This window comes from Macrobrachium nipponense, chromosome 4 (assembly GCF_015104395.2).
Source record: "Macrobrachium nipponense isolate FS-2020 chromosome 4, ASM1510439v2, whole genome shotgun sequence".
NCBI lineage: Eukaryota > Metazoa > Arthropoda > Malacostraca > Decapoda > Palaemonidae > Macrobrachium > Macrobrachium nipponense.
The window spans coordinates 76,936,013-76,953,512 of NC_061100.1; the positions used below are offsets into that span (position 1 = coordinate 76,936,013).

The window sequence follows — 17,500 nt, forward strand, 5'->3', positions numbered from 1 at the left end:
TTGCCACAAGTTAGTATAAGTAGTGTTTACTATGTAATGACAGTTTTCCCCCAAAATTTTCAACCAATATTTTTCCTTCAGTTCGTACATCCAAATCAAATATTTCTATTACATTTTTAATACTGTAATCACGAAGAAATTAAAAGAAATAACTGGCACCTCTTTCAACCCTTTCAAACCACCAGAGAGAGAGAGAGAGAGAGAGAGAGAGAGAGAGGACTGCAAACCCAGAAACTCGAAATAAATTCGTAAACCAAACTCATGTGTACCCTGTTCCTATCGCTGAACATCGTAACCTTCTACCTTACCTTCACTAGTGCTTTGAAGGCATTCGGTTTTGCAATGTAATGAACAGAGTCCGTCATGGCTACTGCAAAGACTCTTTTCACGAAGTCCTTCTTCTCCTGAAGAAACTGTGGAAAAAAAAGTAGAATGGTTTCGCACATAAAATCAGAACTTGAAACTATACCAACAAACGCAATATCTGTGCCTACGATATAACCATCACCCTTGTCTGAATCTTACAGAATTTTTTTTTTTTTTTTTTGGGGGTGGGGAAGTGCATATTTATCTTCTGTTACCACTGACACCTGAGATCTTATTTTGGATGTGGTTTTTAACCCCATATTACAACACATAAAGCCCATCCCACCCCCAACCCCCACAGAGAAAAAGTAATGGAATATGTTTGGCAACATTCAGAGCCATTTAACTTAAAAGTGATAATTGCACAAACCATCCCTCATTCAAAACCCAGGGCACAAAAATCTTTTCGTTACTGATGAAACGTGAACACAATCTGATGGCGCTCCTGAATAAAACTTCAAATGACAAACCACTGTTTAGGGTCTTACCAGTTCTTTGGTGACGCAGCCGCCGTAACTGTGAGCAATGAGGGCAATGTGTTTGGCTTTTGCTTTGTGCACAAACTTCTTCCAGACGTAGCAGGCGTGTTCTTCTGGGGAGGAGCTACCCTGTTGTAAGGAAAAATAGGAAAACTAAACAAAAAATAGCAAATTTACACAAATCTGTAATTTTACTAGCACACAAGCCAACATCATATAAGAGGAGATCCTCAGGCGCGCATGGGCGTTACGGCTTTGAAGCTTAAAAACCGATTCTTGTCTATCTCAGCCAACCTGTGATATCTGAATTTGTCAGTTCTGAGCGTTCTTTTGAATAATTTTTGTTCTAAAATTCGGTCTGTCTTGCTACTTCAGAATTTAAAATTGCCTGTCTGTCAGCATTAGACTTGACATCTTTTCTGGCCTTCGAGTCCCCCCATGAGACGTTTCATACCGTCAGCTCTTCTACCATGAAACTTTTAAATTCTGTAAGGCTGCCTTTCGCAATCTGTCTGTCTACTGGTCTCACTCTGACTTATGCTCTAATATATTTAGCTTCTTTGCTTTCCTTAGATTTCAACATGGAGAAAGTATAAGACAAGGAAGAACACGTTGCTGCTTGCAGAAGGGGAAGTATGCACATACAGTGCAATTGCACGACATGCATGGGAGAAAAATCCCACAATAAATTTTAAAAGTACAAAGGTTGTTTTTCTAAGAGTAACGACAAAACTTTGAGACGAGTAGTAGAAGGGACGTTAATTTCCCTAAATGAGACATTTTCAGGAAATACTGGAATTGCAGATAATGCAGCAATTTATGAAGAACTATAAAGAAAAGGGAAAATTTCTAACTTTAGGAATATTTGTGCCAATGATGATGCTGCTTCCTCTCTTGTTTCCTCCTCGCAGGTCATTTCTCAAAAGAAAAAAAGAAAAAAAAAAAAAAAAAAAAAAAAAAAAAAAAAAAAAACACCCAACCAGCATAGTAGGAGCAGTTGACAACAGAAACATTCCCCCACGAAGATCAAGAAGAATTATGGAAAGGACGAGGGCACAACCACCTGTTCATACACAACAATAGTTAATTAGCTTACCTGTTTCCTAATAGATACTGTTTAAAATGCTGTCATAAGAAAAGTTTGTTTGTGCTCCCACATGTCAGTTCTTTAGACAATATACCACATTTTAGTGAACAAGACCACAGCTGATGATCGAAAGCTTCAACTTACTGTACAAAGAAATATATATATTTTATAAAGCTACATAAGGATTTTACATAATTGTGGATTATATCTCCATCCCCATATGTATGTAGTATGTATGTAGTATGTATGTATATATATATATATATATATATATATATATATACTATATATATATATATATATATATATATATATATATATATATGCCTCGGTCTAGGAGTAACTTTGTTTACGAGCAAATCAGTGTACAAGCATTGTATCAGACAGTGAGCAAAAATTTCTCTCCCACGCATGCAGTTTTTGTGGAAAAGTACTAACGACAGCTTCTCACAAAGAAGTCGGACGGTTCCATACGCCACCAAGCAGTGTTCACGTGTTTTTTACGCCATTTTGTTGTCTGTAAGCTCGCATTACCCGCCCCCCCCTCCCCCCCCCCTTGATCAGCCCTTCATCTCCATTCTCTCAGCGACACTTGGTTCGGTAGCATCGTTTACTATTTAGAAGTGATTTTAAGAGTTTTGACCACAAGTGCTTTAATTGTGATCCCTATTGTACACCATAAAGATAACAGTGAAATACGTACAGTACGGAATCTAGACAATGGCCCCCAAGATGATTAAGAAAGACGGTAAGAAAAAGAAGATGATAACTGTCGAATTGGAAAAAGAAATTATCGATAAGCACGAACGAGGTACACGTGTGTCAGACCTGGCCAAGATTTACAATTGGACAACATCGACAAGGTGGACAAGGACGACATCAATCATTTGGATGAGCATAGCGAATAGCTGATGACCGAGGAGCTGTTGGAGTTGCATAAGGAGCAGCAAAAAGAGGTCACGGAAGACATTTCATCTGAGGAGGAGGAGGAGGGACAGACTGAAAAACCTATCACTTCTCGTGAAATTAGGGAAGTATTGAAACAGTGGGAAAACGTGCAAAATTTTATAGAAAAACATCACCCAGATAAGGCTTAGGTAGGGCGTGCAGCGAACCCATTTACTGACAATGCTGTGACCCATTTCCATAAAATTTTAAAGAAAAGACAAAAGCAGTTGTCTCTAGATAGGTTCCTTGTGAAAGTTGAACGAAAGGATGTAAAAAAAAGAAGACCAAGTGTCCAGAAAACGTAAATTAAGTGATTCAGTTAGTGATAGTGAACGTCATTTAAGAGAGAGAACTCCAGACATTTTACCAGAAATTCTCATGGAGGGAGATTCTCCCTCCAACAAGTAACCACTCCTCTTCCTCCTCCTCCTCCTCCTCCTCCTCTCATCTCCATCACACCAGCAGTGATGCTCCTCAAAGGTAAAGTGCGAGTTAAATTGTCAATATTTTCATGTCAATTATTTTTATTTTTCATTTTGAATTATTAATTTGCATTCATTTCTGATCTTAGGGGTTATAATTTTAACATTAATTACAATGGGAAAACCAAAGAAAATATGAAAATGTGTATTTATGGACGTGTGGAATGCATCGAGTGATTTCAATTTACTTCTTATGGGAAAAATTGTTTCTGTCTATGAGAATTTTATGTTACGAGCTAAGTCTTGGAGCGAATTAAACTCATAAACCGAGGTATCACTGTATATATATATATATATATATATAATATATATATATACGTGTATATATATATATATATATATATATATATATATACACGTATACTATATATATATATATATATATATACATATATATATATATATATATATATATATATATATATATATATATATATATAAATATATGCACAGAGAGAGAGAGAGAGAGAGAGAGAGAGAGAGAGAGAGAGAGTGGAATTTTGTGGTCACTTATGTTTACGAGTTAACAACTTAACATTTGAGAGCAAAAACATAAGACACGCGAAAGAACCGAAACGATATTGACATCCAGTCATGGATCTCTTGAAGCTAAATTCAGATGTCGCAAAACATAGATGGAAAAAGAAAGTAGCAAAGATTATGAAATCGAAAGGGAAAATGGGTTAAATGGTAGATGGTTGGTACCACGGTCAAGGTATCCGTGGTTGGTCCAACTACTGGAATAATGGGATAATCGTAGAAAGTCAAAAGTTCCAGTTACATAAGTGTGAATGAGGTCTCACCTCGCGTGAGCCCAAGCCTCGTATAATTATAAAAATAAACTACATCATGTTAACCATTAGTCCAGTCAGAATCTATGGGTCCGTATGCAATGTGAGGAGACCGTTTTTTTATGGTTGGTTTTCATTTATAACATAATTCTGATGAATTCCAGGATGGGAGTCTCTCTTATAATCCCGTCTTTTGGATGCTATAAAGAAAATTACGTAATGAGATGGCCGAAACTCAATTACAAATTTTCCTATTTTTTTTTTTTTACCAATTGACCTAGTATTCTCATATAGCATGTAAATCACTTAAATATACATTTTTTGTTCAATTAATATTTTTGTCAGAAAAGAAATAAGTAGGAAAAATTCTAACTTTGTGTCTCTCTCTTTCAGAATAAAGATGTGTGACGTAGTTCCAGGACCCTCTTCACGCAAGAGAAGAACAACCATTTTTGTAGCAGAACCACCTGAATCAGCAAGTAAATGTGCAAAGACAGAGCAAGATGATGCTTGCATTATATGTGGAAGAACAGCAACCTTTAAAAGAAATCCACTTCAACAACCATGTCAAGAGACCTGAAATTTCCTGGCCTGAAAATGTGGAGAATGGAGGCAGCTAAACACTGAGTTCGGCAACCTTGTGAATGCATACAGGTAGGCCAAACCCCCGGAAAAGTTCACAAAATCTGCAGGCTTAATGTTACTGGAATCAAGTTAAAAGGACTTCAGAACTTACAGAGCAAATGTACAACTGATAAGCCGCAGGATACCGAGAGAACTGAAGAAACTTGATCTTCAAATGTTAGGAGCAGTCGTGTATCTTGTAAAGCTTCAGAATTTTCTTGTGTTATCTGTCAAAAGGAATTGAAAGGAATGACTTACAGAAATATTTAGTTTTACAGAATTGAAACGGAGTCTGCTTGGGTGACATTTGTAAAGGCTATTCCTTTTGTTAAAGATGAGCTGAAAAAACGTCATTTGGAAGCCTTAGTAATGGAGGTATACTTAAAGCAGCTGCTCTCGACATCTTTTATCACAAAGAATGTTGGAAATCACTCTGCAGACCCGTGTATGACGCTCACGCAGATACTAAAAGGACAGAAAAACGTCGTCAGAGAGAACAATGGGTATAAGACAAAAAGCAAGAAGCATTCAGTAAACTGCCTTCACATATAAGGGAGTCTTGACACACCCAAAGAGGTATACACACTGAGAGACACACTTCATGAATATGAACAAATACAAAAAATTATGCTGCTTACAAATGAAGAAATTTGAGATACATGTGATGCAACAAACTTCAAAAACACTTTGGAGAGGATATAGGGTTTCATTCCAGGTACCAAAAAAATTAGCCTCCAATAGCATATTTTCCAAAGCATGGTGGTGCATATGTAGAAAGTGCCCTCAACTATTGGGGCATGCAAATTTCCAATTTGATACATAATGTAGCTCATCGATTACATGCAGCCTTTCATCGTGAGCCTGGAATATCGTGGCCATGCGACATTGATGAAATAAGGGAAGATAAAACACCTAATGATGTTTACAATCTATACTCTGTTTTTTTCCATATGTCCATCCGCCTGTGGTGTTTGCGTATGGTAACACTGCGTCCCGGGCTTTAGATAGTTACATTCAGCTTACATTCAACAATAATAATAACATCTTATTTCGAATATTAACGGTGTAATTCGCATACAGTAAATTATTAAAATACTTTTCAGTTGAAAATGTACACCCAGATATCCTTTTATTTACCTAAAACTTACACATAATGTAACTATCTAAAGCCCAGGATGCAGTATTACCATACGCAAACACCACAGGCGAGTGGACAGATAAAAAAAAAACAGATATTGTAAATGGTCGAGCAGTGGTTAAGGAGTCTTTACAGTCAGCAGTGTGTTTCCTGTCAGAGTGCCTAATGCATCCGATTACAGGCAGGCGGTAACCTTTGCAAGTTGGCATATTAATGTACGTATGCCCATATTTAACCGGAAGTAAAGAACTCATTCAAGTATTAAAGCATATGAGAATTGGAATATCGTATAATGATGCATTAGAGAACTGTCAGCATGGGCCCTTCAAGAATATAATGAGTGGATCAGGTATGTTTGATAGCAACAGATCAGTGAAGACACCAGTGCCCTACTGAAATAGCTGAAGGGAAGCCATGCACTGTTGTAATGGATAATGATGATTTTAGAGAAGATGGCTAGACAGGTTTCGAGACAAGCCATTATACTAATGTTATAATGGCAAACCCTATATCTATAATGATCCAGTAAGTGTGCATCTCTATGAAGCTCGTGCACGGAAATGGCGTCAGATACCTACTAATGACTTATCCAAACTTCCTCCTGATTATGATTCCCTCATAATCAACACTATATTCGAACTCACCTGCAGGCATTTGAATGGAAAAATGCAATGTGTACAAAAAAAACTAATTCCATCTCATTGTGGATGGGAATCAAAAGGTGGGAAACTAATATCAATCGTGCATACCACCCTCGCACTGCCTGACAAACAATTTCTTTCAAATGTTGATGAATACCAAGAAAATGATTCAGAGGAATTTTGGACAGACTCTTCAAATGGATGTAGTGAAGAATCTGATGAGCTACCATGAGTCTGTCCATTTTAGATATTAATCGCAGGGACTTGAATAGGACATTATTGTTAGTCTTGATACTGAACATCATCTGCTTTATATAAAGCTTGTAATTTGCTGATTGTAGTTTGTTGATAAACTGTACTATTAAGATAATTCACGGAGCACAATATTTCTAATATTACTAAGTCAATTACTAGTAGAAATCTTGAATCATATTCAATGAGCAGATATTCATTGCCATTATCACAAATACTGAACATTTAATTATTTTATTATTTTTTATGTATAAACCTTATACTTTGTGTATATTTTTACCATTCCATATCTGCAATTCTGCACCCTCATATCATAATGTCATAGATGAGCCGACATTTAGATTAAAATCCTATTTTTGCTAGAATGTAGTGTGATAATTCAAGATACCAAAGGTTATGGAATATAATACGTATTTAAGATTTAATGTGATAAAGCAACTTTTTTTTCTTTTTGGCATTATAATTTTTTCTCTTTAGTGATATTTCACAGCTGTGACTTATCATCAGAGATGAACAATCAATTGAATTATGTTTATTAGTTATGGACTGTACATAACTCTTTATGTATCAAACTACACATTTTTCATCAACAATCCATGTAATGCTGTATATGCCTTATTAGAATAAAAGTTAAAGATTTTTGCTAAAAGCATAGAATTTTCATTATAATACCCCATTTGGATAACATTTATTATGCAAAATCACTTATGAGAGTAAGATTTATATAAAAAAATACATCATTGGTTTGTTTTTTGTTTTTTTAAACAAAATAGTGCTTATAGCTGAAAATTATGTAGAAGACGTGTAAATCGTTTTCTGCCTTTTTTGGGCCAATTTTTCACAATATCAGCCAAACGACGGAATTAGATGAGAGATTCCCAGGCTAAAATTAATCAATTGCTGCTATCAATAAAATTCAAGCATGAAAATAAGTTAGATCTTTACGAATAGAAACAACGTCATCATTATTCAATACAGTGGGTTAAAAGCGTAACCGATAACAAGAGCATGCTGTAATAATCACCTGCATTGCAACCCCGGTTTCTTACCTGTGAAAGCTCAGTACTCCTTAACAGGTGACCAAACCTTGCAACTAGAACCTTACCTCTCTAATTCTCTTATGTACACACGTGAATATAAAAAAATCAAGATAAGGGTTTCTCCTAAGAAGGGGGTCAAGCAAATCAACAGAATAAGAGTCAAGTTTCAGTACAAATACGTATGATCCAAACTCAAAACATCTCAAGCAGGTCCAAGGAAACAATCACACGAGTTTCTCTTCCACATGAGGCAGCGTGGGCCAGCCTTCATCTGCTTGTTCTGAAGACCACGAGTATGAACAAGGAAGTGCAAGAGAAGTTTGGAAAATCTTAAATATATTGCAATAAAGGGGGAAAAGGGAAAATTCGAAAACAACTACTATAATATATATTTCTGGGCCCAGTTCGTGTCGCTGCGTGAAATATCCCTTTAATCCATTATTTCTAAGGTAAATGCACTAACACATACCAGAGAATAAATAAAATAAAGAAAAGGTCAGTATAACTGACTCGCTCACCCTCCAAGAGGGCGTCGGTATGAACACTAGGGCGAGTGAGTGACCACTACCACGAACCTCTTACCAATAGAAATCTCCTACGACAAAACCCCCACAAGAGGGGAGCCGACCCACAGAGTGGGCAGCAACTACTACTACTCCATCCCACGCTACCGACTGCTGCGCCTCTGGTGGCCATCCCTTCAGTTAGCGCACGTTGTACAACACGTACTTTTTTGCTCTCTGTGTTTTTTGTGCCCCTTACGAGGATTTATCTAGATATGGAGCGTTCAGCCATCGCATCAGCTAAGTTAAGTAATCTGTTAAGGTTTCTATTTAGTTTTTTCCAGCTTTGAGTCAGTGTTTGCCGTTTTTTAGGTATAAATACTGGCTCTTGGTCGGAAGCATGGCGGCATTGTTCTGCCTCATGGCGGGTTTCGTTCTTGGTCTTCCATACCTAGAACCTTCCCTTGTTACTTTACGCTCTATTGCTAGTTATCTATATTATGTTAGGGGTCCAGCCTACTTGGTTTATGTCATGCATGCATGTCTTCTTTACCTTGCGTAGGCATTTTCCATCCAGACCCTAGCCACAGCTCTTAGTATCGGCCCCGCCTAGCTTTGAGTGGTAGACTTTCTCTCGGGTTAGTCGTACACTCCTGGATTTTTTCTCCTACTATTTTACTTTCTTACTTTCATTTTAATTTAATTTTAGTGATTTTATGTATTTTAGGTTAGCCTACGGCGTCTGGCATATTTCATAGCCTAGGTCCTGTATTTCATGGTCCCCACCAGTTTATTGCTTCCTCTCATCAGTTTTGTTGCTTCTACGATAGCATCTCACTGATTAGTTTGGTTGCTTTAACCTAGGCTATGTTTTTTTATGTGTTTTCTTGTGTTACCGCTCCGTGGTCACCATGTGATCGCGAAGCAGCCAGGCGCCCGTCCAGTCACCCTACCCTCCTCCCGCTCTCCCATAGAGCCGGGGGGAGGGAGGTTCGTCCTCGCTCGCTCCACCCGTGCCTGTCTCCCTCTCTCCCTACGCGGAGGGAGTAGGGGAGGCTGGACAGACCCAGGACTGGACTTGACCGTTCTCTTGCTTCACGGTGCGGTGTGGTGGCTGGGTAGGGGGATTGGCCTTCCCCCTCCTTTGTTACTCCGTTGCCCCGTTGTTTGCTCGAGTCTGTTTCGCCCTCTCGCTCCTTCCCGGATTGTTGGTGCTTTTTTATCTTACCGGAGCTCCGTCAATCACGTGGAAAGATGCTAGTTCCCCCCTTGCGGGCGGACCTCAGGCGTACAGTTGGTCTTTTCTAACCATCCCGTCTCGCTGATATCGCGAGACGAACACCACCGCGAACCGGAATTATTCCGGTACTTAGTGCTAATTATGCTTAAGTGTATTTTATGTTTATTTTAAGCTATCATAAGTTTAATTTAAGCTAGCTTAAGCCGGGTCCCTCCCTTACCTACGTTGTCACACCGGATCATTCCGGGGTTATAGCCTATTCAGGCGGTAAGGGAGGGGTTATGCCCAAAATTTTTTCGCTCTCCGGCATGCATCGGAGTTCTATTAGCCTATTAGCCTGTAAGTGATGTCTTTTAGGGTACTCATGTATCTTTTCACTTACAGACCACCAACTGTGAGCATCCAGGATGCAACGCCATGCTCCAGGACCCCTGTGGACATGAAGTCTGCAGGTCCCACGCTCCATGCGCGACTCCGCACGGGAATCTGCAGGTCTGGTTCCACGAAACCTGCACCATATGTTACGATCTCGTGAGTCAGTTCTTAGACGGGGTAAGTATTTCCAACTCCGTTCAGTAATTCCAATGAATGTTTTAGATCTTAAGTTTAATTTCAATCTTTTATTTTAAGCTTAAGCTCTTTTTATATTGGATGGTACATCCCCTATGACTTTAGACTAAGCCTAATATTAGTTAAGTTTTAATCTTAAGGGCTTGGGTCGGCAGATTCGGGAAGAACGCCGCCAAGGGACAGCCCTACATCCTAGAGAAGAGGTTGGCTGTCCTAATCTTCCCTGGCGGCAAGTCGACGGGTTACGTCGACCCGGCAGAGGCAGCCCCGACTATGGCGGCGATTCAACAGCAGATCGCCACTTCGATAAAGGAACCAGGCCAAGATATCTCGTCGGATGTCGCGACACTTGACTTAAATGTAGAACCCATGGTAGGTATTGACGACCTGTTGGTCGAGGTAGGTACGTTGGACGCCCAAGGGCTTCCCTTGGGCGCCACTGGGTCTTCTTCTCCTGCTAATTCTCCAGCTTCCTTCCAAGGCTTTACAGGAGCTGAGCTCCTTTATACTTCACCCGACGCTTCGGTAAGACCTAAGGTCAAGGGCCAGAAGGTTTTGAAAACCCTCAAAAAGACGTCGTCGTCGTCCAAAAAGACTTCGTCGGCGTCAACGTCTCGTAAGTCTCCGGCTGCAAACCCCGGAGCAGAGAGGTCTAGAGCTTCTGCTTCAAGCTCCAAGTCCTCAAAGAGCAGGTCTTCCAAGGAGAGGCCCCGTACTCCGGCTGAGCCAGCAGTCTCTCCTCTCCCCTTGGTACCTGTTCCAAGTTACCCATCCACCTCCGCAGCAGCTCCGGCTTTGGATCCCAATGCTAGACTGTTGCAACACATGGGAGACTTGGTCGGCTCTCTGAGGAGCAGCATGGAGCAGATGTTCTCCCGGTTGTCCGACAGGATTACGTCTCAGGACAATATCATCGCCGGACTGAATCAGGCCCCTCTAGCTACTCCCCCAGCTTTCGGCACCGGACTAGTTCAGCTTCCACCTCATGACTCTTTGCCTCCGTTCTCTATGAACAACCCCTGGAGTGTGGCGTCATACGCCCCTTTCCAGGACGGTCTTATTTCCATTCCAGAGTGTGGTACTCGAAGGATTGAGGACTTCAAGTTCTACCCGGAGGGTCTCCAACCGCCGTTCATTGGCTACGCCAGACTTACTGACGCAGCCATGACTAGAGATGACAAAGTCCCTAAGGAGACAGTCCTCTACTCACGTGACCAGGCTCAAAGAGAATGGCTCAGGTGTTTAGAGGATATGGATTGTTCGAATACGAGGATTCAAGCCTTCAAGAGTCCCTTCACCATTTTTACGATGGAGGAGGGAACTCCTCTTCCCTTTCTCAACAAGATAGCAACGGTCACTATTCCAGCTGCCCAGAAGGGGGAATCGTTGCCTCAGTTAAGGGAAGCAGACCCCACATCTCCTTTGCTCCCTTCACTCGGAGAATTGTGGGAAGATTTGCCCAACACCTTTTCGGCTGGCAAACTCAAACCAGACTGTGCTATGGATCAGTTTGGTGAGAAGCTGCCTAGGCTTCCTGACAGCCTCATTCAAGCTGAATTTGAGGCCAAGACTAGGCTCGCCAGGTCCATTAATACCATGGCAATGACTGAAGTAGCGACGATTTCTTACGGTTCTGAGCCGCTCTTCAAGCTCCTCACCAAGTCACTGACGCAAACAGTCCAGTCTGACATGTTTGAGTTCGCTACAGCCAGAACTAACTGCCCCCCGGAAACCAAACATGTCCTCCAGGAAGCAACTATTCATCATGAGCCTCGAATAAAAGTTGCTTTCATCCAACATCTGGGGGGCAGACCTCTTTCCTGATTCGATGGTAAAGGAGGTCCAGGCGGAAGCAACAAGGCTTAACCAAAGCCTTAAGGATCGTTGGGGTCTCACTGCAAAGAGACGCCAAGACCAAGCAGCAAGAGGTAAGTCTCAGAAGAAACTGAAACGTTATCAGCCTTACCAGAAAAAGCAGCAACGCTTCACCCAGGCTGTCTCGGCTGTTCCTTTAGTACAATCAGCCCAACCCTCTACTTCTAAGGCTCAATCACAGCCCATCTACGTGATTTCCCCCCAGCCTCAGCCTTCCACTCCTACGCTGTCTCCCCCAGCCTTCAACCAAGTGTTCGAAGGCCAGGCCTTTCAGCAATACGACCGCTTTGGCAGGGGAGGCAGAGGTAGGGGATCCTTTCGTCAGAGAGGATCAGGAAGGTCTCTCAACAGGGGAAAACACTTCCGTGGAGGCCGCGGAGGTCACTCAACCCAGCAGCAGTGAGAGCTCGAAGGTAGGAGGGAGGCTGTTTCTCTTCCGGCATCGGTGGGGATTCAGCAAGTGGCACAGAGTATTGTGTCGAAAGGCCTGGGTTGGAGTTGGGTTGCGGATCCTCCTCCATCCAGACCATTCCTTCAACTTCCATCAAAAGAAATGACGGAGTATGCGGAGGACCTCCTTCAGAAAGGAGCAATAGCGAGAGTCAACAGATTAAAGTTTCAAGGTCGCTTATTCAGCGTTCCAAAGAAAGGCTCACAAAAAAGAAGGGTATCTTAGACTTGTCCCGCTTAAACTTGGCCATTGGGTCGCTGCGACAAGTTCAAAATGCTGATGCCATCTCGCAGGTGCGGGCCTTACTTCCCCGTGGGGCCGTCACCACCTCTATCGATCTTACAGACGCATACTATCATATCCCTATTGCAAGACACTTTCGCCCTTATCTGGGCTTCAAGATAGGAGATCAAGCGTTCTCCTTCAAGGTAGTTCCCTTCGGTCTGAACGTGGCACCCAGGGTGTTCACGAAGTTGGCGGAAGTAGTCGTCCAACAACTGAGGTCTCAGGGGATAATGGTAGTAGCGTATCTCGACGATTGGTTGATTTGGGCTCCAACAGTCGAGGAATGTCACAAAGCCACACTGAAAGTAATCCAGTTCCTAGAGTATCTGGGATTCAAGATAAACAGAACAAAATCAAGACTCACCGGCGGATCCAACTTTTAGTGGCTGGGCATTCAATGGAATCTATCCTCCCATACTCTGTCGATTCCATCAGCCAAGAGGAAAGAAATAGCGAAGTCAGTACAGCAATTTCTAAAGCAAAAATATGCTTCAAGGAGAAGCCAGGAAAGAATCCTGGGCTCTCTCCAATTTGCCTCAGTGACAAACATCTTGATGAAAGCCAAACTGAAAGATCTAACCAGAATCTGGCGCTCACGAGCAAATGTCAGATCCAGGGACAGGTTGTCATCAGTCCCACAGATTCTACGGAATCGTCTGCGCCCTTGGGCAAAAGTGAAGAACCTGTCAATATCAGTACCCCTTCAGTTTCCTCCTCCGGGGATTACCGTCCACACAGACGCTTCGTTAAGCGGCTGGGGAGGTTATTCTCAATTCAAGAAGGTTCAAGGAACCTGGTCATCCCAGTTCCGCCAGCTTCACATAAACGTATTAGAAGCGATGGCAGTATTCTTACTCTGAAGAGGTTACGTCCGCCAAAGAACTCCCACATAAAGCTAGTTCTGGACAGCGCAGTGGTAGTCCATTGCTTAAAACAGGGGAGGCTCCAAGTCTCAACATCTGATCATGTCATGGTAGCCATCTTCTCCCTAGCGGACAAGTTCAGTTGGCACCTCTCCTCCACCCACATAGCTGGAGTGAGAAACGTCATAGCAGATGCTCTATCCCGCTCAGTTCCTCTGGAGTCGGAATGGTCACTAGACAACAGTTCGTTCCAATGGATTCTCCGGAGGGTCCCAGGTCTGCAAGTAGATCTATTCGCATCTCAAGCGAACCACAAACTTCCATGTTATGTGGCCCCCAACCTGGACCCTCTGGCCTATGCCACAGATGCCCTGTCCATAGATTGGAACAACTGGGAGAAGATTTATGTCTTTCCTCCAGTGAATCTTCTCCTGAAGGTACTGAACAAACTCAGGACATTCAAGGGTCAAGTAGCTCTAGTAGCCCCAGACTGGCCGAAGAGCAATTGGTACCCTCTGATTCTGGAACTGGGTCTTCGTCCTCTTCGGATTCCCAATCCCAGGCTCTCCCAGTCAGTCCAAACGAAGACTGTGTTTGCTTCCTCAGGAATTCTCAAAACCCCAACTTTATGGACTTCATGAAGTTTGCGGCTAAAAAAGATGCAGATATCGATCCACGAAATATTCTTTTCTTGGAATCTGACAAAAGAGATTCAACTTTGAGACAGTATGATGCTGCAGTCAAAAGTTGGCAATCTTCCTGAGAGAATCAGATATTAGAATCATGACAATCAATTCAGCTATATCCTTTTTCAGATCTTTATCTGAAAAAGGCTTAGCAGCTAGCACCATTACGACAAACAAGTCAGCCTTGAAGAAGATTTTTCAACTCGGTTTCAATATAGACTTGACAGATTCTTACTTCTCGTCTATTCCCAAGGCTTGTGCTAGACTTAGACCTTCAGTAAGGCCTACGTCAGTGTCGTGGTTCTTGAATGATGTTCTAAAGCTGGCTTCAGAAACAAACAATACGACATGTTCATTTATAATGCTCTTAAGAAAAACACTATTTTTATTAAGCTTGGCTTCAGGAGCTAGAATTTCAGAACTGTCGGCGTTATCCAGAGATCCGAATCATATAGAATTTCTTCCCTCAGGAGAAGTTCTTCTCTCTCCGGAACGTAGCTTTTTAGCAAAGAACGAGGATCCTTTATTGAGGTGGGAACCGTGGAAGGTTCTACCCCTTCCACAAGATCCTTCTCTTTGTCCAGTAACGACCTTACGAGCCTTTCTGTCCAGGACATCCTCATCCTCTTCGGGTCCTCTCTTTAGGAGAGAGAAAGGTGGTACTTTATCTATTAAAGGTATCAGGCAACAGATCCTGTACTTTATTAAGCAAGCCAACCCTGATTCCTTCCCTAAAGCTCATGATGTCAGGGCAGTTGCCACCTCAATCAACTATTTCCAACACATGAATTTTGATGATTTGAAAAAGTATACTGGATGGAAATCGCCGACAGTATTTAAGCGTCATTACTTAAAGTCCTTGGAAGCTCTAAAATTTTCAGCAGTTGCAGCGGGTAACATAGTTTCCCCCGACTCTGCTTAAATCTTAAGTTGAAGATCCAGATCTCCTTTCTACCTACCTCATTCACAGTTTGTCTATACCTACCATGTTCATCTACGTCTACCTTGAGTCTTAGCTGCTCTTGTGATGGTACAGTGGGTGTCCCTTATTTTTTTGCTAGGGTCACCCACAATTGTTTGTATATACTGATCTCTATGATGTGGTCCCCATATTTTTATGCTAGGGTGACACATCTACATTTACAATGGTTACGGGTTTTGTATATTAAGACATATAAATTTATTTGCTACATTATAGTCTAAGTTTGTTCAAAATCATTTTACTATTATAATTGCTTTATTTACTTTTGTATATAATAACTATACACAATGTTAAGTTCAACATATATTCCATGTAAGCCCTGTACATATATGTTAACTTTAAGCTAATTTTAAGGAATAATTTTCTAACTTGTATAATTGTGTATATGTATATTTTTTTAGCTAATTAATAATTCTTTATTTTATTTTAAGTTTTATTAAGACCTTATTTATTTATTTTCTTTTACAATCTTGTGCTAATTCTCTGGTACGATTTCGCGCAGCGACACGAACTGAGCCCAGAAAAGGGATTTTGACGTAAGGAAAAATCTATTTCTGGGCGATTGGTTCGTGTCGCCCAGCGAAATCCCACCCTACCCATCCCTGCGCTCAAGATTGTCTGCTAACTTCGGGATGGCCACCAGAGGCGCAGCAGTCGGTAGCGTGGGATGGAGTAGTAGTAGTTGCTGCCCACTCTGTGGGTCGGCTCCCCTCTTGTGGGGGTTTTGTCGTAGGAGATTTCTATTGGTAAGAGGTTCGTGGTAGTGGTCTCACTCGCCCTAGTGTTCATACCGACGCCCTCTTGGAGGGTGAGCGAGTCAGTTATACTGACCTTTTCTTTATTTTATTTATTCTCTGGTATGTGTTAGTGCATTTACCTTAGAAATAATGGATAAAGGATTAAAGGGATATTTCGCTGGGCGACACGAACCAATCGCCCAGAAATAGATTTTTCCTTACGTCAAATCCCTTATATATTAATATATCATATATATATATATATATATATATATATATATATATATATATATATATATATATATGTGTGTGTGCGAATATATATTATATATATATATATATATATATATATATATATATATATATATATATATATATATATATATATATATATATATATATATATATATATATATATGTATGACTGAGGTAAAAATGTTCTGTTACGACAGAATTCCATCTAATAATAGGAGCCCATAAAAACACCAAAATACAGAGAGAAAAGTACTATATTTCAGAGATTGCTGTCTCCCTCTTCAGGTATATGAATGAGAAAAGTTTACAGAAAATGTGGATGGATCTCTTGGTATAAATACCACCTTTTCTGTAAACTTTTCTCTCTATATTTTTGGTGTTTTTTATGGGCTCCTTTTATCAAATATATATATATATAAAACTTGATCACGAAATATATAAAACCTGATGCTATGTATAAATAATGGTGATGCCACGGAGGAAAATGAGAAGACGAAAATTGCCAAGATCTTTCGGTCTACACGATCCCTTACTTGAGACACAACTGATCCAGACAGAGCAAAAACATAGTACAAGCAGGCTTAGTATCCAAACTGACATTACAGGATTAGCATAAGGTCCAATTCACTCTAAAGAAACAAAAAAATTCCCGTGGGCAAGATTAGAGATTTTAAAGCAGCCACCCACACGTGGTCAACAGATGATTTAGTCAGAAAAATATAAATTTTGAAAGACAAGGGGGCATATACGACTTAGTGAAATCCCGAAAATTAGATTAAGGATTTAGGCAATTCTATTCGAAAAACTATACATTTTGTATTAGTAACAGAAATTTACAAAAATGTTCCAACAATGAGTGAGAAACGAAAATATGATATAAATATAGCGAGCATGTGAGAGAGAGAGAGAGAGAAATATATAATAACTATAAACATGTGGGACTAATTAATTAGTAGTTTATTCATTTATTTTAAGGCCCTTCATAAATATTTTACAAATATATGGGTCCAAATGGTACAATCCCAGGCTAAGATTTACGTTGTTTTTATTAGTGATTTGTATATTGCTGATCCCAGTAAATTTCTTGAAACATAATCATTAGACCTAGCAATTACAGAGCTCTCGCCCCAATTTATATAACGAGATTTTTCGCTCAGATGGATAAATAATGCATTTGAAGTTTGGGCTGTTCTAGAACAGCCCAA

General features: G+C 40.6%; 1 protein-coding gene across 1 annotated transcript in view; it reads right to left on the reverse strand.

The window, feature by feature from the left end:
* Positions 1-17,500, reverse strand: part of LOC135210954 (cotranscriptional regulator ARB2A-like) — a 199,625-nt gene that overhangs the window by 74,669 nt on the left and 107,456 nt on the right. Inside the window, exons 6-7 of the mRNA XM_064243932.1 lie at positions 855-974; positions 309-413 (exon numbers count right to left, since the gene is read on the reverse strand). Of these exons, the coding sequence (XP_064100002.1) occupies positions 309-413; positions 855-974 (225 nt within the window). The remainder of the gene's footprint in view (positions 1-308; positions 414-854; positions 975-17,500) is intronic.